The sequence below is a fragment of the Mixophyes fleayi genome, chromosome 1 (genome assembly GCF_038048845.1).
Source record: "Mixophyes fleayi isolate aMixFle1 chromosome 1, aMixFle1.hap1, whole genome shotgun sequence".
Taxonomy (NCBI): domain Eukaryota; kingdom Metazoa; phylum Chordata; class Amphibia; order Anura; family Limnodynastidae; genus Mixophyes; species Mixophyes fleayi.
In genome coordinates, this window is record NC_134402.1 from 225,622,714 (window position 1) to 225,650,700 (window position 27,987).

Here is a 27,987-nt window from a genome sequence, read left to right on the forward strand (position 1 = left end):
TCTTATGCCCAGGCATGACAATGGCCTTCTTCTTATCACATGCAAGAACTGCTTGCACTGGTGCAGGACTTGTACAAACAACATCATCCTCATCAACATCCTCATTAGCGCTGTTGTCAGCTACACAAATATCCCCCTCATCCTGTTGCAATTCAAATGTGGCATCCTCAATTTGTATATCACCGGCTACACTTGGGATGCTCATCCACACATCTGCAGAAATGCTGAAAGGAGGCTTCTTTATGAGTACAGTATTAGAAAAGTCAGGCTTACATATAGCACTTATGGATAGACTCTCCTCAGGGATTTGTGTCATTTCTGACTCTGAACATACATTTTCTTCTAATGCCTTACAGTTTTCTTCCAGCTCGGCTTTTACACATAAAAGTATTTGGGCACCACTTTTTGAGTCAGAATGACAAGGTTTTGCATCGTCATGACTGACCTTACAATAAGGTGCCTCAGTGACAGTTGCAGAACTAGCACTGATCCTTTCCTTGCCACTGCATATGTAGAATGGCATGTTGGCAATTTTATTTTTTTCTGCAGTTAACTTTGCCTTGCTTACAGATGTTTTTTTCTTTACCAAGGTAAAAGGTGTTTTTTACATTTTTGTTTCCTGTCTTAAAAACACTATGCTCTTTAACATAGGCTTTAGCAGATGACGTAGAGGGATTACTATTATCATGACTGGTGCCAGCAGCTGCTTGGTGCTCATGGTCTTCTGTGGACTGATGTGAAACCATTTTGATTACACAGTACAAAGTGACTGGAGAATTTTAAGAGCACTGCCAGCCCTATTATTTCTCTTTTAGCACTGACAATGAGCAATGGCGCGTAAACTGTAGACTAGTAAGAACACGGTCACCTCTTCTGTTTATGTGTGAGCTATAACTCTGTAGAATGTCAATGGAGCTTTTGAAGAACACTGCCAGCCCTATAATTTCTCTTTCAGCACCGTAAACTGCCACATCTCCTGTTTCTTTGTGAGCTATAACTCTGTAGAATGTCACTGGAGACTTTGAAGAACACAGCGTGTGCAGACAAGGCCAACAGTCACTTTGTATTCACCACAGGAAAATAATTAAACCATCCGTTTTCTGCATACATGAGCACAAATGTGTCCAAGCCAGGGGAGGGCTTCCAAATTTTAGCTTGAGGGGCAGACTCGACTCAGCAGCCTATTAGGAACATTTTAAAGGAAAAAAATTGATGGTGGCCCAATGACCCAGCCCAAGGTAGCCCACAATGGGACCAGCAAGGGGACAGATGCACCCGGCCCCATCCCCCCCCCAGCCCAGCCTGCCCCTAGTCCAACCCTAAATGAACCCTTATACATTTTGCAAGATACTTTTCTACATAGGATAAACTTGTGTTTGAAATTTAGTGGTGTTTTCAATTCTTTGGTCAGTATAAAGCTTCAGAGACTTTAAGAAATGAATAATCAACAAATAATGCAAATAATTTGTATTTTGCTCTCATGCTGCCAGAAAGCATGGCAAGGTTTATTCCCAAACAGATGAATGCTCAAAATTTGAAAAGCCTTGATCTGAATGTCAAAAGAGGAAAGCAACAATTGAAAGGCTATGATGAGCAATTATTCTAACAAAACAAATGAAAATTTGTTCCTATGATAGTCAGACTTGCATATTTTAGCATAACCTGAGACATCTTTGCTAAACAAGATCTATCACGAGGGCATTTCTGCCATGAGGAAAGGTCCTCTACCTTTCCTCGGGGGGCACAATGTAAGGGATGGCAGGGTGAAAAGTGAGAAAAAAACAAAAGAACTTTATTTTCTTAGCTGATTTGTATCTATGCGACCCGGCTATAAAGGAAATCACTGTATACTTTCCTTTCTCTGTACACTCTTCTTCTAGTCACTGGTGTGCTCCTTTATACACTTATAGCAGAAGACAGCACACGTGGTCAGTGTGGATCACCATCAATATCCACCTATTTCTGCATTAGTTCATTGAGTATTGAGTAGGTGATAGTGGGAGACTGTAGAGTAAAGTTATTCCTGTATAGGAAAAATAGAGGCTGTGTCAGGTGGTATAATGGTCAAGAACTTTTTTTTAAAAAAAAGTTAATTATACACTTTATAAGACCCTTCCAGCTTATAAAATGGAAGGCATTCTCAATATGAGATATACTTTACATTAATGATTAAGGTAGATAATGCCTGAAATGTGGTATTCTACTGTAGAGATGGAACTTGTTTTTTCTGTGCATTCATACATTTTAACAAACAACCTCTTAACAATAATAATGGTACATGCAAACTTAAAGAAAAAAAGGTTGAACATATTAAAAACAAAGAACATCATTTTATAAAGCAATAAATATAATCAAGATCATGCATTTTTTTTTCAAATGTAGTTATTTTATTAAAGTGCACCTGTCACAATAAATTAACATTTTCTGATTTAAAAAAACAAACCTATCTGTACATAATGCTTACATTTAGTTCTATAAACGCTTAGTTTTTAATTATTTACATTTTAGAATCTGTATCTCCTTTTCTTACTGGCATTTCCTCCCTAATGCCAAGTGCTCCAGTATGTAAATCAGAAAAGATAATTTACAAACTAAAAAAATTTAAAACACCACACAAATGGTCTTCTGCAATGTCACACTCTCGCTCATAGACCTACAGACAAATATTGACATCCAGGGCCGCAATTAGAGGGTACGGTCGGTACAGCTGTGAGGGGCCGGACAGACTAGGAGGCCCAGGCAAACCTTCTGTCCAGGAGAAGACTGTACAGGTCCCTTAGTGTGACCGACTGGATCCCTTCTCCTCCACGATGCTGCTGCTCGCAGGCTCTGATAGGCTGGGAATGCGTGGTGCGATTACGTCATCACTGTGCACCGCGCTCCCAGCCTATCAGTGACCGGGAGCAGCTGCATCACGGAGGAGAAGGTAAGTTAAATGAGCATTCATTTCATAGGGGAGGAGTAGATAGGAGATGGGGACACTTACTGTGATTGGAGGGGGGGGGGTAGGAGAGGTGGACACTTACTGTGATTGGAGGGGGGATAGGAGAGAGGGACACTTACTGTGATTGGAGGTGGGGATAGGAGAGGGGGACACTTTCTGTGATTGGAGGGGGAGATGGGAGAGGGGGACATTTATTGTGATTGGAGGGGGGATAAATGAGAGCGGGATATTTACTGTGATTGGGGGGGGAGGGGTCATTTACTATTATTGGGGGGAGGGGGAAGTCTACTGTGATTGGGGAGGGGGGTGCATATATGGCGCAGAGGGAGGAGGCATGTATGGGGGGCTCCTGCCAGATTAATTAGTACTGGGCCCCAGAGTTTCTGATGGCAGCCCTGTTGACATCTACAGCAGTTTACACTTGCCAATAGGAAGAGTTGGTGGCTAAAGAGGTGTTCCTTGCTGATTACAGATTAAGCACACGTGTGCATATACTTTTAAACCAGCATGATTAAAGGGGTGGAGAGGGAGCATTTACAGGACCATTTCCTGCTTTGAGGGAGAGCATTTAGCGTTTTTCTCCCTGCCAAAAGGAATTGATTTTTTAGAGAGATCAGTTGTCATATTAAACTTTTGAAAGAACTCCTCTTGCACCATCCAGGTGCTCTAGACACAATTGGGGCAATGTAAAGTCAAGCTTCCAAAACATAAAAGTAATATGTAATAAAGACATTTCCTATGTACTCTCACTCTTATATTTTATATTTGCTGTACTGTAAGCTAAATCAAACGTTTTTAGGATAAAAGTGTTTAAGTTTAACTGAACTAAGGGCATGGCCATTAAAGATCAGTAGGTTTGACTTTGCAGTGACGATTCACTCTTTCCACCATGTGCATTTTATGGTATCTATAAAGCTAGGTGAGAATGATTTTTCAGGAGCAGTTGATAGGAACGCAAAGTTGGCATGCAGCTGTAGAAACAGATGCATAGCACACATAAAGAAGCACTGCTGGTCCAAACATGTTGCAGTTGATAAATTACCCTTTGAGAGAGGGGGCAATGGGTCAATGGGCAATGGGGGACAAATGGTAATTGCAACAGTTCCTCTCTGCTTTTAACACACAATCATCTAGTCAAATCTTTACTTGTTGAATCAAATATCTATTTGGAAATGACAGATGCATGTTAAATTATACACAACATAGTCTCTAGCAGACTGGATTATTGCATAAAAGTCTCACTCATTGAAGGTCACACACTTATTAGAAGTTTAGAACTAATTCTGAATATATATGTTGTATGTGAGGATAAACTGTATTATTTTGCTTTTTATTGAAATATCAGAACAGCTTAGTCCACTAGTTGCTTAGGTATATATATATATATATATATATCTGTTAAATTGCATACCACATGGCAAGTTAAATCTTATACCAATAAAGTAACTAACCAACTAGCAGCAACATATCCGACATTATGTAATTAGATCATTTCTCTGATTACACCATTAAAATTGTATTTATCTTTTCTCTCAATACATAGATCACACATAGGACTATACCTCTAAAGTGCTAAATAATTATCCCTTAAACTATGTTTTAAAATATATGTTTTTTTCTGTTTTTGAATTCAGTTTCACTTTATCAACAGTGAATTTCATGAATTCAAATAGTTCATTGTAAACTAGGCTGGTAGATATGAGAGGTCACTCATCCTGATACAGGGTAACAAGTCAGTCTATTAATTGGAACAACATATAACATACTTAAAGGGTTGATTTTCTCATGTATCATTGCAACACTGACACTTCAGTCATATTATTATCCTATGAAATTTAAATGGTAAAGGCTTGACAAGTATAGCAATACATCTGTCCCTTGGGCAGTGGATTGGGGAAACAAGCAACACACATGGAAAAAATGGCAATGTTAAACTTGTACTGCACAACAAAGCCCAGACTCTCTCAGTGTTCTGGATTTAATCATGTGGATCATTGGAGTATAGACCAGCCTCCCAGCGTAGTGCCATTGTGTTTTTGTGCCGAATTACACGGGTGGACTCCACAATCTGAAAGAGGCAATGAAACCAAGGAATTTCAGAATACAATTCTACAATAGTGTACCAAAATGACTAATTATATGAATAAAGCAGCTTGGACATAATTTACTAACCTACTTACCTACAGAAACACTAAGACATATTTACTAATGACACACACACACACACACACACACACACACAGTACATGGAACACACAAACAGACATACAGAAACACACACACACTCATGGAACAGATACTGAGGATAATATCCAGTATATACAGATAAAGAAAACAGCATCCCGATTGTATGCAGTGTTTCTATGCAATTCATATATATCTATTGATCATGGGAGAAAGCAATATATATAGGCCAGATGCCTTTGCACCATGAAACCTAGTTTTATGAGTAAAGTAAATAAAATATTTATTGTATGATCAAATCTGCCTCTGTCATGAGATAGATGGTGAAAATTGTGTTGAGCAGTGTTGAAGTATTAATTAGAACTCATTATTTGCATTATAATGTGGTCACCAGAGTATGGCTTCTGCATTATACTGTGGTCACCAGAACATGGGTTCTGCATTGTAATGTGGTCACCAGAACATGGGTTCTACATTATACTGTGGTCACCAGAATATGGGTTCTGCATTGTAATGTGGTCACCAGAATATGGGTTCTACATTGTAATGTGGTCACCAGAATATGGGTTCTGTATTGTAATGTGGTCACCAGCATATTTGTTCTGCATTATACTGTGGTCACCAGCATATGGGCTCTGCATTGTAATGTGGTCATCAAAAAATGGGTTCTGCATTGTAATTGGTGACCAGAATATGGGTTCTACATTATACTGTGGTCACCAGAACATGGGTTCTGCATGTGGTCACCAGAATCAGTGGTAGTTGATTTCCCAAACATAACAATGCCGGCAATGATGACAACCACTTAAAAACAGTGATTGCTATAAATACGTCATAGATGAAATAAAGACATACCATAATTTAGATGCCCAGTATACCTGACACTTGTTATATCCGAGAGGTAAAACATGCGACTGGAGAAAAGGGCAGCGACTCTTTATCTTGTCATTTCCATTGGTCAGAGTCAGATTTCCGGTTTTAAGGCGGCAATGCCATTCTGAAGTCGTTGTCATCGTTGTTGTCATTGTCATGTTTGGGAACACGTACCCCACCCACCAGAATATAGGTTCTGCATTGTAATGTGGTCACCAGAACATGGCTTCAGCATTGTAATGTGGTCACCAGAATATGGGTTCTGCATTGTAATAATGCTGTATAATCAAAACAAAATATAACCACCAGAATAGGGACATCACAGAATATAGACTTTTAACCCCTGACAAGCCATGATGTACCTGCACAGACTGTGGGAGAATGCTATTAAGGGGCCATTGCTTTAGAAACTGTTGGCACTGTTTTATTGTGTGATTTTAAAAATTACATTATTTTTTTTGAACCATTTTTTTTTGCTTTGTTAGTTAAAGCTTTTGAGTTCCTGATCAATAATTTAGTATCACCACTTTTATAAGATATACAAATATATGCAAAGCACCACTGAGCATTTTATTTTAGTGTATATGGGTGCGCTCTTTGTAATTTGTATAAACATATCTGACCCGATCAAATTACTGTGGACTCTTTTAAGATAGAATGCTTATATTATTTGCAGTACTATTGAAGAACACTGGATGGAGCATGGTCACTTAATGAGCACTGCAAAAGAAATACATGAAGCTCGCTGACTGATGATGAAAGGCAAGAATCTAGTATCAATTCTCACATATGCAAAATTATGTGAATATAGGCAACTGTTTAAAACTAATGGAGAGTGCATTTTTGAAGATTGATATATAAACTGCATTATTCAAGTCCTTACATTGAAACATTACATAACAATGTGTACACAAGTGCTATGTGTACATTCAGGCCAATGTTTTCCAGGGCAATGAAAACACATTGGGCCCCCATACTCTATTCAAAGCACAAAGGATAATATGCAACTGTATCACAAAGTAGCGCTGGATATAATCAGAAATGTGAATTGAAATAACAACTATCCAGCTACCCTTTAATCCATTTCAGCTGCACAATAAAATATATAAAAGTAAAACATGTTTGATTTGAATACAGTTCCACATTAGATGAAATTCTTGCCAGTTTTACATTGCTAGTGAATCTGCACACACACATGAATTGCCATCTTTACCTCTGTGTTGACATCATCTCTTGGGTCAATGCCAGCATACTAAAAGAGACAGAATAAACAGACTTTTTAGCTGTGTAGATCAGCTTAAATGACATTCATACCTAGAAAACCTATTATGACACATGTCCAACTTGCCTAGCTGAATGTCCACAAGTGAGATGCAGCATTTAAGCTCTCTAAAAGTCCTGCTGGAAAATTGCATGGCCTTTCCCATGTGAATTGTATACATGCAAATTCAGTCTTCACTCCGTGCACTATTAAAAAAATGTAGCAGGCTGAAAATAATCAGATCAAAATTGATCAGATCATTTTTGGACTTGTTGGTAAATGTGGTTGGAAGATGACCTCTTTTGTCATCTTCTGACTGCTCTAACAGCCCCAGAAAAGCCTGAACAGATCTCTGGCTACCTAGATGTTTGGCCAAATAGTACACTGTGAGCAGCAGGATTGTATTGTGTGACCAATGTATTGTATTGTGTGTTCTTGAGACATGCAGTGTTGTGATAATAGCCAAAAAAAGAGGTCATATAATTACCCAGTTGAGATCAATAAGAGGTGCAGAGTTTGTCATCTGCTGATGCTTAGAGCATGACCTTCATTTGAAAATATTATTGTTCCCATAGAAGCATACCAAACATTATAGAAAATTTGGAAATCTCATCCTATGTAAAAAGATTGAGTGCTCTGTACAGAAAGGTGTAAAGTATAATTACTCTCCTCAAAAGCTTGTAAATCCTTTTCACATAGAGAAGGCAAAACAACATGGTGTCCTGACATCAACTTGAGTTGCTAAAATCCAGGTTGCCTCTTCATGAAAGAAACATTTTACTTTCAAAAATTAATTTAGAGAAATAGACCTGCATATCTTGTAAATAGTCTTTGCTGTTCCTCTTGTTCATGTGAGACCAAACTGTGAAGTGTTGCAACTCAGTCACTGAATAAAGTGCAAATATAGGCTAATTCATTTGCAATTCCCCAGCAATGTGGTTAAACAGTATATTCCTTTGTACTTTGAACAGCCACGTGCACTGTTTTGTGGTATAACTTCCCCAGCAGGGGTTTTCATCTCTTGCTCATGATAACACCAACAAAAGGTTAGGATTGGACACTAAGGCATTCACTGATGATTGCCTTTGAATCTTTTATCTTATCTCTTCCTGTTTATCAGGTTGTTATTTTATTGCATTCTAATCAGTTCTCCCATCTCTACCATGACAAACCACAGGAGGAAATTCACAACATGTTACTCATATGCTACTCACTCGGTAACCCCCCCCAATGTTGAGACTGGTTTTTGCTCCATTTAATAAGATATTACTTTTAGTCATAAATGCATCATTTCCAGTATATAGTTTTCAATATCACTAAAACCTGAACAATGAACTGAAACCTACACAGATAGCAATCCTACATAGGTTGTAAGCTTCTCACCTCTTCGTCTGTTTTACCCAGTTTGTTTATTAGTTTACTGTGTTTGTCCCCAATTGTAAAGCGCTACGGAATATGCTAGCACTATATAAATAAATGATGATGATGATGATCCTGTTTCCCAGCTTACTGTAACATATATGGGCCTATTCAGGGACATACCTATACTGGGTGAGGGGGGTGCAGTTGCTATGATGTCCTGCCTCCTCTGCACCCAGCTCACCTATAAATCTGCATTATATTCCATATTCCCCTAGTGACATCTGTGGCTATATCTCTTGTAGTACCTAGAAATGTCACTATAGTGGCAATTTTAGGGGTTTCTACTGTGATTGTGCTGTCTGTAATTTATACCAATGCCATTATTGGTAGCTGACTACATGTGCCAAGTATTGGTGGTCGCCTGTGGCTACCACACGGCATTATATTGTCACAGTCGTCTGTATTTCTCGATCCGATTCGGGACCCTTGGGCCTAGCTGGAGCAGGACAGAAACAGAACCTAGAGGCCTTGATGATCTCTATTCTTATGTAGTGTCCTCAGAGTAGCACAAGCAGTATAGGGGTATAAAGACCAGAGTATGTGCCTGAGTACTGGACTAGAATCCGGCGTAATAACTGACTTGAACTGTTTTTGGGAACTCAATCCCGGCTCCTGTGGCCAGGCACATGGGATTGGAACCCACTTATAATAACTCAGATAGGAAACACCCGGGAACTGAAAACAGAACGAACTGGAATTGGAGACAGGGACTAGGAACTCAGAACCATGACATGGAATGGCGAACTCAGGACTGAGTGGCAGCCACAGACCTGGAACCCACGGCCAGATACACGGAACTGGAAATAAGCCCTAGAAATCAGAACCTGTCGTAGGAACAGAACAGGTGATACCGGTAAAGTCACTGGTACTGCAGAATATATATTGGATGGTGCAAAGTTCTTACTGAGGTAAGTGCTCTTGCTGAATGTAGAATATTGCAGGAAGATGAGCAGCTTGGAAGTGCAAATTACATGCAGAATGATGAACTCCAGGTAATGCAGGATGCTTGAAAGAAGATATGCACTTTAGAATGCAGGATACTTGCAAAGTGATATATAGTAGGTATTGCAGGATGTACCAAGAAGGTGATCTCTTTTTATAAGACAGGGAATCAGGAACAGTGCAGAAACAACTGGAACCTGGGGCCAAGAACTATCCTCAGGAGAGAAGTGTGTTGTTCTGGCAATGAACAGATCTCAGCAGCAGCTTTAAATAGGATGTTCCAAACATAGATTGACTGCACAGTTCATGTGATTACAGCTGCTGAATCTGGTTGGTCTGGAATGATCACTTGACTGCATCCAAGATGGCCACACCCATGCAGCAGAACAAACAGTATGTGTTTGTTTATAAACAGAGATGTGATGGACTGGAATGCTGCAGGCAACCAGGAGGGACCCAGATAGCCGTGATATGACAGCGGCGGATATGGTAAGTGCGGCTAAGACCTCAATGTGTGACATTTATATTATGTTGCCTGTCGGGCATGTGGGTAATAAATCTATCCTATGTGATGTTTTGACTGCGTTTTGAGTATACAGAAGATCTGTATGTATATATATATATATATATATATATATATATATATATAAATGTGCGTGTATATGTTTTGTGGGTTTTTTTTGGTTATTTAATTTCCTCTTACAGTAATTACGTTTCAGTGCTTACGTTTCTCTTCCTCACATACGCAATCATAGAGAGAAAGAGTTAACATACACTTCTGCTTTTTCTTAGGATGTTTACACCCATTACATGTATGCTTGCTTCAGCTTTTCCAGATCAAAGATATTATTTGAGGCCAATCCTCCTCTCAACATTTGTTCTTCATGATGCAATATTTATTAACATCCACAGTACCTCTGTAGGCTTCTGGAATATGTTTGGCAGAGGGCTCTATTAATGCTAAAGTCCCTATGCTGAAAACATATCAAAACTCAGAAATATCCCAATTACAACATACAAAATCTCAAGACCTGCCATTCACCTCCAGCAGGCAATGCATCTTTCAATGACCTCTAGATAAACAAGTAACCACTCATCCATATTTCTCAATATGCAACAATGATTTTCTATGACCACTCAAAAGAGTGTTAGAAAATCTGTTATCGGCACAATTTATCAATAGCATTTTGCTGAGCAATACTCAGCTTCCTTTACGATACTGAACCAGAGCGTTAAGACTTAACTTACCGCTTCGCCAGACCAGTCTCAGGGGACATGCGCATGCACCTCCAGTGGTAACCGCTTGATATCCAGAGTGAAGCCAGGTATAAGGCATTTCACAGTTTAATGAATAGACCCATTAGCATTGATCTGGTACACTAAGTAGGTCAAGGAATGCCAACATGTCTGGGTTTAAATAGTTGCTGTCCTTAAGTTTTCTAGTTCATAGGCAAACTAGGGGGGGTTCCCTAGTGCCTGGAAACCCCCCCCCCCCCCCCCAAGCCTGGGGCACTGTATAATAGAAGTGGCTGGACCCTGCTCCCACTTCAAACAGTTCTGCTTGAAAAGGGAGAGCTGCATGCACCTAACAGTAGTGCACGCAGCATTGCCCATGTATATTTTGGGGATAGGAAGAGTTGGAGAGCAGCCAAGCACTGTCTAAAATTATAGCCACACCTCCATGCATGCTGGTCACGCCCACTGACGGCGTGGTGTGGAAACCCCCCTCTACAAATCCTGCGTTTGCCCCTGTAGTTTAAGGATAGCCAGTTAATATTTTGTCAGACTATGTAGTGCCCCTGGAAGTGTAAAGGAGAGTGACAATTCTTGAGGGAGGAGTTAAAGAGTTCAGCTTTGGAATGAGTGGTGTGGAAAGAGGAGTCTGTTTTCAGAAGTGGAATGAGTAAGACGTATTCTGAGTTCTGTTAAGGTGTCAAATCTAGTTTTGAGCTTGTGATTGCATTGTGATTGAGCCCTGAGATAGAGAGATCACAAGTGCAGGGGGAATGAGAGATAGGGTAAAGTTACATTCCCAAGATCATGTTTAAGATAGAGAAGGAGATAAAACCCAGTATGACAGCAGAGAAGAAATACCTAAGTGAGGCAAAAACAGTCACTCATTGCCTGTGTGATAGTCACAGTTGAGCAAAAGGGTGTGGGAGTGCCCTAATGAGAATATTATGTATTAGACATGAACAAAAATAATTTACTCTCAAGCTAAAGCATAGGAGGTAACAATTTGGATACAGCGATAGACCCACAACATGTGAGTTTTAGCTCTTGAGCCAAAGGAAGTTATGCTACACAGTTTTACAGTGACAAGTTATTTCTCCTGCAAAAATAATGTTGAATATCATGATTTGTGCTGCAATATATTTGAACAACACAGTTAAAATACTGTATTGTGACTATAAATAAATATGTAATTTATTTGCCCAACAAAGATGACCTATCAGTGAAAACTGTGTACCATGTCAGCTACTGCATCTGCACTACATCTGTTCTGTTATCAAATCAGCATACACCTATTTGCTGACTTAAACCCACAGAAGCCTTAGGTTGGAGAGACCGAATTAAACAGTGCTAATAATAATACTATGGAGGATGTATGCAGAAAATACTGCTACAACGCACCCAAGCAAACATGGGATTATATTTACAGTCAGTGAGTCACTAGTTACTGAATATAGCACACATTTGCTTTTAGTAACAAGAGTCTGTTGTCAGAGTAAGACATTACTGGGCCAGAGACAGAATTGTGCTTATTAGACTTTTTTTTTAGCAACTAAGTAGCTAGCCCCCAATTATTTTTCACAGGACGTCTTGGGTCTTTAAAATTATTGATTGAATTAATAAAACCCCTAGAACTGTTTCACTAAGTGTTCGCCTATAGCAGCACCCTATGCAAGGCATACAATATGTTTCAGAGCTCGGTTGCCCCTGGTCTCAACTTGTGGTACTAGGGGCTTAATAAGTGAGATATTGCTAAGTAGGGTGGACAGGATGGAAAGAGCCAGGTGGTGGGCAAAGTCTAATAATTAGGCTGATATCAGCGAGGGCAGAGATCAATAGCAAGTCTGGTAATCAGGATGAGGTCAGGGTAGGCAGTAGTGAAAAACAAGTCCAAACCAAGCTGAGGTCAAAGGTAGGAGAAAGATGCAGAGCCCATTACATGGTCCAGGTCACAACAGCAGATTAATAATAAAAACAATAAAAATAATAATAATAATAATAATAATCAAAATAATATGCAGACACAGCACGCTTGTTAAGAGTGAAGTATCACGAGCACAGGTTATATAAAGGAATGGGTTTTTAAATGCTAATAAGAGAGAGCTCAGCCTAATTAATAACACTAGTGCAGAAAGCTCTAATGAATGAGATTAGCACCTGGCTAGACGCCGGCAACACAGCGAAAGGAAGCTGGCTGCCATTGCTAAGCAACCGCTCAGAGCGAAGTGATGCCCTCTGCTGCCTGATTGGTCCAAGTTGCTGGTTGCAGTTACTAGGCAACAGGCTTGATGCCCACCGCTAACACACTGTACAGTACTTCTGTGGGGAGTCAGGGCAGGGGCTGGCCCAAGCACAGGTGGAGCAGGCTCTTTCTGTCCAAGCATGGTGTCGAATGGGCCAACTTAACTTACTAAGTTAATAGAAAAAAAGAGAAAGTTACTAAGCATTCTTTTATGTAAGATTTTTGGAAAATGCTTCTGCTGTCCGATTAAATTAGTAAAGTTTGGCAACCAGCTCAGGAGGTGCCCACTGCCGCCTGTTTGGTCCAGGATGTCTGTTTGCCATTGCTAGGCAAACAGATCGACTTACAGCAGCGCCCACTATCTTAACATTATCCCTCATTCGAAGACTTGTAAAGGGTCCCCAATACTGGATTTTCTGAGGGTACATCTTGTGAAAGTTTTTTAATGTTTAAATATGGCTTGAATAATGAATTAAGAAAAGTTATAGGGATCCTTACTTAGAAGATTCAACTGAAAACATACATAGTTTAGCTTTCTAACAAGCTTAAAAGCATAAGTGTGTTTAGCCCAAGTTTATCTGATGACTGCTATTGTTTCTGTTAGACATCACACCTTATCCCCAACTCCTTCTGTCTAACCATTGGTTTATGGATGATATGCTGAATAAAAACTTAGGTTGAAACCAAGCATAGAACAGAATTAAAATAAATGGAGATCACCTGTCGAAAGCAATATTAGCTGAACCCCTCATCATCATCATCTATTTATATAGCGCCAGTGATTCCACACTGCTGTACAGAGAACTCATTCACATCAGTCCCTGCCCCATTGGAGCTTACAGTCTAAATTCCCTAACATACACAGACAGACAGAGAGAGAGAGAGAGAGAGAGAGAGACTAGGTCAATTTTGATAGCAGCCAATTAACCTACTAGTATGTTTTTGGAGTGTGGGAGGAAACCGGAGCACCCGGAGTAAACCTACACAAACACAGGGAGAACATACAAACTCCACATAGATAAGGCCATGGTCAGGAATTTAACTCATGACCCCAGCGCTGTGAGGCAGAAGTGCTAACCACTTAGTTACCGTGCTGCCCCTAGTAATTTAACATAATTTTGGACAAACAATGAGACAAACCAGGAAGAGGAGTGAAATGGTCCATTTTACTAAAGCGGTCCACTACCACCCATATGGTAGTAAATCCCTTAGAAGAGGGTAGGTCCATAAGAAAATCCATTGAGATGGATGACCACGGCTTGTCTGGAATTGGAAGTGGCATAAGAGCACATAAGAACAGGTTGTCTTCTATGATTCTTGTTTTGAGCACAGACCGGGTAAGCATCACAAAATTTCTTGATATCCTTCTTAATCGTAGGAAATCACATCAAACTAGACAAAATACTAATAGTCTTATAGACACCAGCATGACCTGCTATCTTATTTTCATGAGATTCCACTCGGACCGGTTGACTCAGTCTTTTGGGAACAAATAACAAATTAAATGGAGTGACAGTAGGGGAATGCCCTACAGGTAGGGAGAGGCATGAGTCAGGACAAGCTTCTCCATAATGAATAATTTGATTAGTTGTCGAATCAATCAGCTGGTTGTGCTGGAACAATCAGAAACCCCCCAGAATGATAGGATAACTAGGAGATTGTATCACACAAAAACATTTGACCTCCGAATGAAGGAGTCCCACCTGCAACGTGAGAGGGGTCACTTTTAATCTAATAGAACCTCCAGCAAGCAGGTTACCATCTCATCCGGAAATGGAGAATGGGCTTTCCAAGAGACAGGTTAACTTAAATTCTTGGATTATATCCTGGTTCCACTTTCCTACCTCCACTATCCACAAGGGCAGACTAATGAAAACATTTGAAAGCAAAGGACAACTTAACTGTAATCTGAAGAGAGTTAGTAACCTTATAGCTAGATGGTCCTAGGGAAATCTTCCTATATTTACCTAGGTCCTGGAGTGTTTTGACTTATTTGGACACTCACGGTCAAGATGTGCCTTATTACCACAATATAGGCACAATCCAAGGCTTCACCTCCTAGTATTCTCTTCAGTGGTAAGTCAGAAGGTATCAATTTGGATTGGTTTAGGAACCTCCTTATTGGGCTGTTGTAGAATAGGAAAAGAGCCCAGTGAAGTATTCCTTTCCTTGGCAACGTACCTTATATAATGTCTATTAATTTTGATAGATGACGGATTTAAATGTCTCTGGCACTGGGTATTGAACCAGTGAATCTTTGATATGTTCAGAAAGACCCACCCTACATTAGGGCTGGGTCGTTCCACTCACAATTGGAGGACCAACTACATAACTCTACAATATTCTTATACTGTTCTGCACCCTTTTTTGAGTGATCACCCCCATTAAAATGCCCTACATTATATTATGTTATGCTGTGTTGTTATGTTATGTTATCTAAATGTTTTATCTACTTTTGCCTTTTTTTTAAGCATGAATGTAGATTATGAAACCAGTCTTCTTTCTTTACATCTCAGGAATCTAATACAAGCTTCAGCCAAAATGTACTGTGCTTGCAGATTAGTACATAAGTAAACAAATGCATTTGGTATATAATAATATGCTTTCATACATATTGTATTACTTGTTGTTTATTTGTACCATTATTGTAATAATGTAAAAAAATAATAGTTCTACTTAACTTAGAATTTACATTTAAATGAACAGAATATATGTATTTGTTTTTTTTTATTAATTTATTATTATTTTGCTATGAAATGGACATGTTTAGGTGTCAGTGATACAACATAGATATACATACTATTTTGCATTAATTGAAACATTATTTAAGCATGCATGTAAATTAAATAATTTTACTAAATTAAATGTGAAATGTCACTAGAAATATAGATATTGACATATTATTTGATTTGATCATTAATTGGGTACATTACATGCTTCCCCTCTACATGCATCCCCTTATCCACCAGGGCATTTGTTAGGCTTAGGTGTGGGAGAGTGGTCAGACCTGTGATTTGTCCACCAACATTAAAAAAGGAGAAACTTTTATGTGGTCATTTACTCCATTTGTGGTTAGTCCAAATTGAATATTGTTTGTAGGAAACAATGACTACATTTTCAAAAAAACTGAAGATGATTTTGTACGATGCTTTGAACCAGAACTGAATGGAGTACTTGAGTACATACAGATTACTACTTGTTTTTCCACATCCTCATTTGTCCCCTTCTTGAAAACCATTACATCCATTGGTATCTTCCTTTCTCTATACATATAAAGTGCAGCTGGTAGATGTTAATGCCTTCTTGGTTCTCCACCCATCAACTCAGACATTCTTGGGTCCAGGATGCCATGTGGGAATATGAAACACTGGGAAATTTCCTCTACTAATTGAAGAGAAAAGCATACAGTGTTCAGTTACATTTTACAGTTGTACATGTTTATTTAACATTAGATTGGCTCTTTTAATGCAAAGAAATGTAGTGGCATGCTTCATATAAACTATGTGGTTTAACCCTTTCAAGACTAGAGGGTTTTTAATTTCAACCATATAGGACTTTCTTTTTGTAACATTTAACCATTACCATTATTGATAGATAAAAGCATGCTTTTCCATGACTCTTCAATGCAATTTACTTTGACGCAGTTTCTTGCAACCAGCTAACTTGAATATAGAAATACCAACATTTTCAATTTATATTATCTCTGACTCCATTATAAAGTCCAGAACATTTTTTATTTTTTTGATCATAAGTCCATCTTTGTGTCTGCTACAGTCTGGGCCATGGGTAGAAAGGGAACCACATATGCTTATCCCCCAACATATTAAAGGTCTCCATAAATGGGTACATAGAGAGTCTATATAATTAATGGTTAGAAATAGGGTAGGTGTTCTATTTGCAAAATATATACTTATTTTGTACATTTAATCCCACCTTCTCCTCTATAGGGTGGAAAGATGAAAACTTGTGGGTGGTCTGGAGGATTAATGGGTACTATGATTCTGTATGATGTTCAAACATTTGGCTTTACTTTGCTAACACTATTAGATCTGGTATGTTTTGGATATAATAAGCAGTTACATTACGGTTTCTAGCAGTAGTCATATAGGGTTCCTCAAGGTAATCCCCAGAGACATTGACTAAGGGAACTCAGCACACAGGTTACAATGTCTTTGGAATCGATTTGTTCCTGGCCCATAGAGGAACTGTTAGACTGTCATTGTCAACCCAAGTCTGATGGTGCGTTGCTTACCACAGCTGACTGACATCCATTTCTAGTCACTGTGTACGTTGGGTAGTAAAAAGAGATTACATTTTATGGTAGGGTAGATTAACCCAATTTTCATAATAAAGTATGTTTTTTTCCAGATCTTCTTATGGAATCACAGGTGAAAGTAACAAGAAGCACATGAGTAGTGATCAGAGTCAGACACTAAGTAATTGATTAGTGCCTGGCTCCGCAAAAATTAGATATAGTTGATCTGACAATTTTGGTTACCAGTAAACCTTGTATAATGCTCAACACACAAGATTTGTCAAAATGTTTCAAAATACATGGCATCCTAAAAGCTACACTATCATTTAATTGCACAATGAAAAAAAGACTTTGAAATTGCAGAAATTAGTTGAATAATTTACATATACACTTAAACAGTTTGCAAAAAATTGGGTACCCTGATTTATACTATTTAAAGGCAAAATTTATGCCAAGGGCACATAGAGGACATTTTATAATGTATGATAATTTAATATTTATAAATACTGTATTTTGATGAATGCTCAAATAATAAAGAATACTGTTGGACAATTATATTTTTTAAGCACACTTATATGTAATAAGAGAATAGCAAAATAACATTTTTAAAATACTTTGTCAATTTTGCATATATAAAATTAAGATTGTACAAGAATGTTACATTAATTGATATTATCACCAACTGTACATTTTGAAAAATTGTTAATAAAAATGTTAAGAAAAGAATGTTGTGACTTAAGGAAGTCAAAAGAGCTGGTGAGTGACTTGTTGGGATGGAACTCATTCAAACTTTTATTATTGTCTTGGTACTTCCCTTGCCATAGACATAACCATTGGTTTTACAAATAGCTATAAAAGAAAAAGTAGCCACTTAGTGCAGAGGGTAATGATAAATATAACTGATGGATAATCATCATCATCGTTTATTTATATAGTGCTTCCAATTCTGCAGCGCTGTACAGAGAATATTTGTCATTCACATCAATCCCTGCCCCATTCGAGATTACAGTCTAAATTCTCTAATGCACACACAGACAGACACAGACATAAAACCTTATGCACTCCTGACGAAGGAAAATATTGTCCCTGAACTGTGTTCATCACTTTGCATTATATCACTGTTAATAAATTATTTAGTAGATTTCACATAGATATCCATGGAATTTTAAGATTGTACATATCAGGCTTCAAGAAGCCACTTGCGTTTCTGGTGCAAAATTTTTGTTCATTAGTCATTTGTTGGTGTTCACCTCATTTAATCACATGAATTACTGAGTATACAGTCACTTTAAATTCAATCTAACAGTTTTTGTATTGTTACCCTGAGCACTAAGTGGCCCCCTTTTCTACTATATTTTCTGTTAGAGCAATTGCATAGTGTTGTATAATATTCATATATTGGTGATTTCACATGAAGCTGTCTGCCTGCCCATCACAGGAAGCAATAGAGGGCCAATACCCAGGAAATATTCCCAATAAGCTGTTCAATCATAATTATATCATGCAGGGCAACAGGAAACATGTATAGGACTAATCACTTTTCATTCTGATTACTTTAAACCTTCTTCTTCGCTATTCCTTTCACTTCTATTTTGCCTTTTCTACAGTTTTATGTCTTTATACCACACAATGCATTGTTTCTGTTGCAAGTATTTAAAGTATTGCTTCACAAAGACAAAGCACTTACCCAGTTATCACGTCTTCTTAGCCTATCTTCATCTGATTCAGAATCTACAAACTTGGGGTAACTCATTGGTCTGAACATTTGTACCGGTGAAATATTAGAAGATGACATACTGCCTGTAGTCCCTCTCCAAGGTGCAGGAGACCATGAACTTGAAACACCTATGAGAAAGCAATAAACTGAATATATTTTACATATAATGTTAGGGTTATATAATGTTTTAAAATTGCCCATTATACATTGTTAAACCAAGCAAAACTAAAGGACCATAATCACAACATGATTCAAGCTTACACTTAAAAGTGAAATCTGTTTACCTGAGGTCAGTGATTGTCTGCCGTACTGTTTGGGTCCATTGTGTGGAGTGGTTGGTTGATTGCCTGTAGCTATAGTTACAGGAGGAAGTTCAGTTTTTCTCCTCTGATCTTGCAACTCCCGATCCCGCTCTAATGTTTGCTGAATCTCTTGCTCAATCACATTAGAAAGTGAATACTTTAGCCTTGTATTGAACGGTTTACCATGGCTTGAGCTATCTCTTGTTCTTTCCATCTTATGGTCATTTTCATCTTTTCCCTCATCCTTTTGTACGTGTTGACTGAATTTGTAAGGCTGAACATGAAAATTCTCTTTGCTTAGTACAAATGTTTCCTCTGAAGCTTCCTTTTCTGAAAGAGTTTCTGTAGGTATCTTTAAATCTAGAATATTGTCTGCACTGAGCCTTCTGCTTCTATAGGTGTTGAGTGACTTTGGTTTCCAGTTGGCTCTTACACTGTAGGGTTGAGGAGCGTCCCGAACTTGCCAGTTTTTTATTTCACTATTCTGCCCCAAATCAGCCTGGGCTATATTCTCTTTTGTGTTATCTGTGAAATCTGTTGAGAGTATTTTGGTGGTTCCTTTCAGTGGTTGTACAGGTATTTCATCTGGCTGCTCAAACAGCTTCCTGCGCTCATCTAGCTCTTGCGCATTTCCTTTATCATACAATCCAGCCACTTTGCCTTCACTTTTTAGATCAGCTTCTCTCTGAACTTCTTTTTCAATCTCTCTTTGTAGGAAGAAAGCTGTGCGAGCCCTGTCTTTACCCCTTCTTTCTAGTTGTGAATCTGAAGAAATAGATAGCACTGGATTTTTGAGTATTTCTATCATCTCTTTGGTTTCCCCTAAGCTCTGAATTCCCCTCTCTTTTCTTAAACTTTCCTCTCTTTGCATTGCTAGACGGATTTCCCTTTCAATAGGCGTCTCATCACTGGGGTTTGGAATAATTTCCTCTTCTTCTGGTAACTTCTGGGTAGGCTCTTCTCTGTAAATCTCACTTGGTTTCTCCTCTTTCTCAGTATCCACACTGTCTACAGATAACTCCCTAAAGAATTGTTTACGGACCAGACTGGGCCTTTCCTCTATTTCAGTCATTGCTTGGGTTACAGAAGACATGTCCTTTTGAGGTTTCACGTCCTGTTCTGTTCTAAAGGTATCTTTCACCTTTGAAAACTCTAAACTATCATCACTATCATTAAGAGAGTAAGAAGACTGGCGAAAAGACCTGGGATAAAGGCGTGGTGTAATAGGGAGACTTTTCCTCTTCTTCTCCAACATTACAAACTGCTGTCTGGCAGCTTCAAAATTTATCTGTTCTGTGTCCACATCTGTTGTGTTTTGGCCACTGCCTGCTCCATTAAGATCTATATCTGATACTGAGACACCTATTTCATCTCTTGTGTCAAACAGGTTTTCTGTGTCCAAACTTTTACGTTGACCTTGTTTTCTTATAATGTCTCTCCTTTCATTCTCAAGCTCCCATGCTTTTCCTGGAGTAATTTTATTTGACCGCATCTTGGCTTTTTCATCATCTTCTCCATTACTATCTGCAAATAGCTTGGTTGGGCTATTCTCAGGACGACGTGAGCGTATTTCAAACCGTTCTTCTTCCCTCAACACTTTTAGCTGACGGTCTACTTTAGGATCCCACACATGCCTACTCTTCTCTGACACTTGATTATCTTCAGTGGTTGAATTCATCAAATTTTCCTGGGACCCATCAATACTTTTGCCTGAGGGTCTGGAGAAGATCAGGCTTCTGGTCACTCTATCCATTGTTGACACTGGAGAAGTGGAATTCTCCGAGTCAGTAATGTTTGGCTGCTGTTCTTCGGGTATATAAATTTCCTCTTTAGTTGCATGTATGTCTGTTTCTTGCCACTTAGATTCACTCTTTGTCTGTGCTTCAGGTTCAACTATCACCTTTATTTCCTCTATTTCAATATGTTTATGTGACGGAGCTTCACTTGAGTAACTATTCTGGTATTCTGATGAAATTAATACTTGAAACTTTGAAGAGTCTGTGACATCTTGCTCATTTGTGTTGTCTATTAGGAGCTCAGAATGTAAAAGGTTTTGACCCCCTCCTTCTTCATTCACCGATACCTGATGCAGGAAATCAAAGTATACCATTAGCTAAAGCAACAACCATTACTTCTGTCCTGCTTATCATACATAGAGCCAACATTTATGCCCTTCTACACTGGTGGGTATTAGACTAATTTCACTTCTCCCAATTTATCTTACAACAGCTGATTGAAAGCAATATATATTTATATTATCTTTCTTTCCTTTCAGGTGCTCCCTTGAATAACTAAAATCATACAAAAGGGTTAAAGAAAAGATTACTCATTATGTAGGGCACACCCTATGAATCTCAGTATACTCGAATAATGAGTAGTTATTAAAGAAACACAACAGGCAAATCTAAAGCACTTATAAGAGGTGCCCCTATAAAGTGATAACCCAATAAGAATTAAAACTATTAATATTTTATTTGGATATTCTTTAACCTTTTACTAAAGCGAAATATTAAATTAAATTAAAATATCAGGGAAAAATCGATTGGGATTGGGTTTTATTTATTCAAATTAAACTGTATTATTAATCTTACTTAATCATGTATTCTCTCAATCATTTAATGTATCATATTGTCACTAATTGCAAGTTTTTTTTTATCACATACATTTTATATGCATATTCCTATTAACTCATGTGGCTCTCAAGTGAATTTTGTCTGATCCCTTAAAATTATGTATTATCTCACAGAAATTCATTTTCTTATATATGTTTACAATCTATACAGATAATATTCTTCACAATAGGAGCAAGTCATGTTATTAAGTATGTTGTGAAAATAATGTTACAATTTGAAAAGATACTCTTATGCTTGCCATACCCTGCCTGTGCTGAAATATCTAGTTTTTATAGTTTTTGACACTTTTCACTTATAAGTGGATCTATATATGAGTCCACTATTAGGGACAGTATACTCTTGATATGTATTGATAATATTTTAATTGCAGATCAGTATCGCTGATATCTTTACATACAATCACTCTACCATATCTTAGGTACACTGATTATCATATGTAGTTATTATCATTTATACAATTAGACTTTCTCCATGGGAATATTCTTTAATGTTGTCATTAGTTTTGTGATAGCATGTCCACCGTGCGGTATTAACAGTATATTGGTTCCTGCTTATTATACAATCCATGGATAAATAAGCTTATGTTGCAGAGCTTGTTGCTACTAATACAACTTTTTTTCTGTTGTTCTGCAATGTGCTACAGTGCTATATTGTGTTGACTCTTTAAGCAGCTAGTTAGACTAGCAAATTAATGCCATTCAGTAACAGGGTAATAAATTCTTCTGCCATAAATTCTTTCCAAGTGATCAAAGTATCTATATTCAAAGTTGTAATATACTACCTCATTCTAAATCCTTTTATTTAACTTAGTTAATAATTATGGCAGTCAGTCTTATCAGAGTGAAGGTTTTCAAGAATCTCTTGACAAGAGAAAAATTCATAAAATTAGATAAGTCTTTAACACAGATTCCTCTGCTTTTCCAAAAACAACCCATGATATTATTATAAACATTTATTTATATAGCAACAACATATGACAAAGCACGTTACAGAGAATGTTTAATCATTTATATCAGTCCCTGTGACAAGTGAAAATTAGGGCCTCATTCATTAAGGCATGCATAGTGAGCGCAATCTGCGCACATGCGCTGTTTAATATGGGGCACAGGTCTGCTGTGCTCCACTACACAAGACACTGCAGGATACGTCCAATACCAATGTGGATTATACATCTGCCAAAGAACACGCAGATTATTTTTTTTATTTAAATATATATATATATATGTAAAGAAAAGATGGAGGAGGAGGCGCACAATAGTGTAGTACAATAATATAAATGGAATCATACACGAATCCAAAGTGGGACTTTAGCACCAGTGAAAAAGGAAACCAGAGACCGTAATGCAGCACCCAAGTGAGCCAAATGGGAATAAAACAGGGGTATAATAGATAATAGGCCCCTCAGCATAAATTATGGGTCACCCAATCCAAATCTGTATAGGTGTATGTACTTTTCCGCTTATCTGTAGTATTATTCCATACAGCAACACGATCAGGTCACATTCTCTTCATTACCAGATCATAAGGCAGAGATCCAACTTGCAGGTGGCTGCCAATCCTCCGGAAACCAGGCGGTGAGAGAGCAAAATCGGATGGTGTAGATATAGCACAGAGATTGCACAGAGATGCGGAAGGCAGATAACACGGATGATGCAGGTGAACAGGTAGTTTGTAGAAATCCCTGAGAACAGGGATTTGGATTGGGTGACCCATAATTTATGCTGAGGGGCCTATTATCTATTATACCCCTGTTTTATTCCCATTTGGCTCACTTGGGTGCTCCATTACGGTCTCTGGTTTCCTTTTTCACTGGTGCTAAAGTCCCACTTTGGATTCGTGTATGATTCCATTTATATTATTGTACTACACTATTGTGCGCCTCCTCCTCCATCTTTTCTTTACAGGTATTTCCATGCTACAACGCTTGGCGTAAGGATGATTGGCGGCCACCTGTACATGGGTAGTGTACTTTTGAGAAGAATATAGACTTTTATGTTGGACTGCAATTTGCATACTGGTTTATGCTATAAGCGCCATATTTATATCTTGTATTGTGATATATATATATATATATATATATATATGTATATGTATATTAAGGGTGTGCACCGGCCACTTTTGGGGTTTTAGGGTTTGGGTTTTGGGTTCTGATTAGCTTGAGATTTTGGGTTCTGATTTGTTTTGCCAAAACACCCCACGAAAGGTTTCGGCTCTGATTTTGGGTTTTGGGCTCTGATTTTTTTTAAAAAAGCATAAAAAGCATAAAAAGCGCTAAAATTATCTCTAATGTATATATATATATATATATAATTGATGGCACATTTTAATAATAAAGTCATTAATGATCAAACAGTAACTATATATATATATATAGTTATTTTTTCTCATGAAATACTTTTATTAGTATGCTGTTAATGTCTACTAAATATAGAATACATTATTACAGTTGCTCCTTATTGCAAACACATGTTAATGCATGCATACATTACTGTCATCAATGCTGCTCAGACTAGCTTTGTTGCTGGCGCAAGAGATGCGGCAGAAAAACAAGTAACGCTGAGGAGCTTAACGCTTGCTTTGGACGTGGCTGCGTGCATTTGAGTTTAGCAAACCCCTACTGTACATTGACAAAAGCAAAACGCCCATTTGCTGCGTTCACTGACGTATCTACCGGTTTTGGGCATATGCAGAGTGATTTTGCGAATGATACACTCAAAATTGGCAGATACATGCATTGATGAATCAGTCCCTTATAAACTAAATTCTCTACTACAAAAACACACTAAAGTCAATTTCATCAGAGGCCAATTAAACTATCAATATGTTTTTGGAGTGTGGGAGGAATATGAGGAGAACATAAAATATCTCCACACAGATAGCGCCCCAGAGCATTTATTACAGTTATATTGACTTTTAAAATTATAGTGTTAAATACTATACTTGACAGAAAAACAAATCTATAGTGCAGGGTTGCACTGAACAGCAGATTCTCAGTGCAGCCATTAGGGGAAATTTCTTATTAGATTAAAACTCCATGACACTTAACTTAGACAGTGTTTATAAAATATGATTTCTAATACATGGATATAACAGTGCCTATTTGTGAGTAAATGTGTATATTGTTGTAGAGAGGTTTACATTAAAGTATTTTTTGTGAAAGGAATTTGTTCAGAGATTGAGGTAATATAAATATTTCCCATCTTAGGGAATGGAACAGTAGGGGACAATTGCCCTTACTTAGAAAGCAGTATGGAAGTATATTATAGACTGATTAAGGCCCCATGGGGCCCAAGACAAGATAATAGTTTGGGGTTGGCTGACAAATTTTGGCCTGGGGGGAGCGAGACTCGGCTCAGCTGCCTATTAGGAACATTTTAAGAAAAAAATGGAAGTAGCCCAGTGACCCAGCCCAAAGTAGCCCACTATGAGACGGCCTCACAGCCCAGTAAGCCCCTGCTCTTCCTTCCTCCGTTTATTAAATCTAGGCCCTTCAATGCCCACTGTGCCCAGACGAGAGTCTAAGTTGCCTAATGGTTGATCTATGTCTGGGTTTACAGAGTGAGCTGTGGCTTTTCGAGACTTGGGGATATATTTACTAAACTGCAGGTCTGAAAAAGTGAAGATGTTGCCTATAGCAACCAATCAGATTCTAGCTGTCATTTATATAGTACATTCTACAAAATGACAGCTAGAATCTGATTGGTTGCTATAGGCAACTTCTCCACTTTTTCAAACCCGCAATTTAGTAAATATACCCCTTGATAGTGAATATTAAGTACAATATATCCTATTTATTGTTAAAGGAGGTGTCACTTTGAGATTACTTTAATTTATTGGCCTGTACATGACACACTGTAACTTTTAATTAGTACATTAATGGTTTTCTTTCCAGTTTCCCTTTGTGCTTTTTAGCCAAGTTAATGACTTACAAAACAAAAAATGTAGCTAGAAAAAAAAGCAACGCATTTAGCAAAAACTTTATTTTTCGATTAGTGGTGGGCAATTTATATGTGGTATCTAAAAGCTTTTCAAGTATATTTTCATTTATTAAGAGAAATACGAAATGTCACCCTGCTTGTTCTGCCCAGTTTAAAATTATCCTCAGACTCAAAAGGAACGGTACTCTGGGGTGGCAAAATTACTTGGGTGAATTGTGTTTGTGAGAAGTATTGTGGTTCTGCTTATTTTCAAGGGAAAATTATTGATGACAATATTGTCAAGTAGTCAATCAGCATTCACCTTCTAGTAAACACAATGCAGTGCAAGCAAACACGATAGATATGGAGTATGAGACAACATGGTGCTATTTGTGTGTTTAGTTGTGTAGTGTCCTAAGGTTAAGCAGGGAGGTGGGGTTAAGGTCTGGAACGGTCCAGTACTGCTGGAGGCTGCTGATAACACAAATTACTGATAATTCTAAGAATTTCACAACTGAGCATCTTATAAACACGCTGACTGCACACATATGAAAACAGGCACATATAAACTATACAAACAGCTAAATACAGACGTGCAAACTGGAGACACACACATTCAAGCAGGCTCATGTGTATTTAAATTCCCACATACTTGCAGTGCATGAATAATGGAACGCAAACATGTCCTAATTAAACCGTTAATGCCATAGTATTAGAAGATGCCAACGCAAAAGCAGTAACATGACTATATATAATAATAACACATCTTGGGCTAAATATAGATGTTCTAAAGTCCTCAACTAGGAACTGGTTTGATAATTCCTCATACACAGTAATACAAAGATATGACAACTACATAACACATTTTTAAATATTAATACATGTCATACACTTGGATTGTAAACTTATTGTTGTAAATTCCAAAAGGACATATATGTCTTTAAACTTGCTTATTTTAGTGCACTTCCCCAGAAATGACCACCAAATGCATCATTCTCAGATAATCTTTTTTCACGTGTTTAGCTAGAACAGTATGAACGTACTCACTCCAGTGCCTTCTGCACAATTCACAGTCCATGTCCTCTCTGCCCATATCCCCCTGTCCTTTAGATTCCTCTGCCCTTATAACCTCTTTGTCCAGTTTCCCATACTCTGTCTCTCTACACCCCAATTATATTGCTGCCCCGTGTTGCTTTTTATTTCTCACCTTTCAGTCCTGGGACACTTGTGTTTTTGTCCTGTACCCACGCTCTCTACTCTGAACCAGCAAGATGTGTATGATTAGGGACTAGCTGGAAAAGTCCAGGGATCATAATGGTGCCACACCCAGGGCAGAGGAGGGTCCTAGAGGCAATAGTGTCAGAGATGGTGTGTAAGGCGCAGTCTGTTTGTTTTCAAATTTGGGAGGGCAGCAGAATGAGGGTTCTATTATGAACACATAAATAGACGAGTATGCCAAGAATGGGGTAATGCTGGAGCAGAGTATGACAGTGATTGTCAATGTTGATTATTAATTAATTATTAATTATTAATTAATTATCCAATAGCGTCTAGCTAGCAGTACACTTAGGGCTAGATTTACTAAGCTGCGGGTTTGAAAAAGTGGGGATGTTGCCTATAGCAACCAATCAGATTCTGGCTGTCATTTTGCAGAAAGTACTAAATAAATGAAAGCTAGAATCTGATTGGTTGCTATAGGCAACATCCCCACTTTTTCAAACCCGCAGCTTAGTAAATCTAGTCCTTAGTCTTTGTTTATAAGACATGTTTTACGTGTACCGTCTGGCACCATACTAATTGTTAGTAATATCCACAGTCATTGCCAACACACATCACATCATTGTCTTCCACTTACCTGCTCCCCCCTCTTCTCTAAATTGCTGCACAGCACCTGCCATGGAGCAGGGTATTTGAACATCCTGAGTCTGCACACACCACTAACTAGGAGTCAGGGGTTCCTGAAGTCTCCGTACTGGATATCAGGATATGACAGGAGCAGCGGCAGGGAGGTGTCTGTCAGTCCTACAGAAGAGATCTCAGAATGAAAAAAGGCGGAGAAAGA

At 38.2% G+C, this 27,987-nt stretch overlaps 1 protein-coding gene and 1 long non-coding RNA gene across 4 annotated transcripts in view; one reads left to right on the forward strand and one right to left on the reverse strand.

Moving 5' to 3' along the window:
* Window positions 1-2,377: 2,377 nt before the first annotated feature.
* Window positions 2,378-27,950, reverse strand: MISP (mitotic spindle positioning). Of its 3 annotated transcripts, XR_012691101.1 has the most exons (6): window positions 27,781-27,950; window positions 19,358-21,458; window positions 19,044-19,201; window positions 16,343-16,485; window positions 7,215-7,253; window positions 4,970-5,012 (listed from the first exon to the last, which is right to left on the reverse strand). XR_012691101.1 is itself a non-coding variant. In XM_075206021.1 (5 exons), exons 1-5 carry the CDS (start codon window positions 27,841-27,843, stop codon window positions 4,923-4,925), a joined length of 2,451 nt encoding a protein of 816 aa, XP_075062122.1. In that variant the 5' UTR covers window positions 27,844-27,950; the 3' UTR covers window positions 2,378-4,922. The 3 variants fall into 3 exon arrangements, 2 of the variants coding, with proteins under 2 accessions (XP_075062122.1, XP_075062130.1); XM_075206021.1 differs by lacking the exon at window positions 16,343-16,485 and having other exon boundaries at window positions 2,378-5,012; XM_075206029.1 differs by lacking the exons at window positions 4,970-5,012; window positions 7,215-7,253 and having other exon boundaries at window positions 15,868-16,485.
* The window catches only part of LOC142150866 (uncharacterized), a 28,575-nt gene continuing 10,637 nt past the window's right edge, over window positions 10,050-27,987 (forward strand). Inside the window, exon 1 of the long non-coding RNA XR_012691102.1 lies at window positions 10,050-10,119. This is a non-coding gene — a long non-coding RNA (uncharacterized LOC142150866). The remainder of the gene's footprint in view (window positions 10,120-27,987) is intronic.

Excerpts from the sequence above, each read along its gene's own strand:
- MISP (XM_075206021.1), bottom strand. The coding sequence starts at position 27,843 with ATGTTCAAATACCCTGCTCCATGGCAGGTGCTGTGCAGCAATTTAGAG. Across the intron at positions 21,459-27,780 it reads TAGAGAAGAGGGGGGAGCAG|GTATCGGTGAATGAAGAAGG; the intron begins GTAAGTGGAAGA and ends TTCCTGCATCAG. Across the intron at positions 7,254-19,043 it reads TAAGAAGACGTGATAACTGG|TATGCTGGCATTGACCCAAG; the intron begins GTAAGTGCTTTG and ends TGTCTCTTTTAG.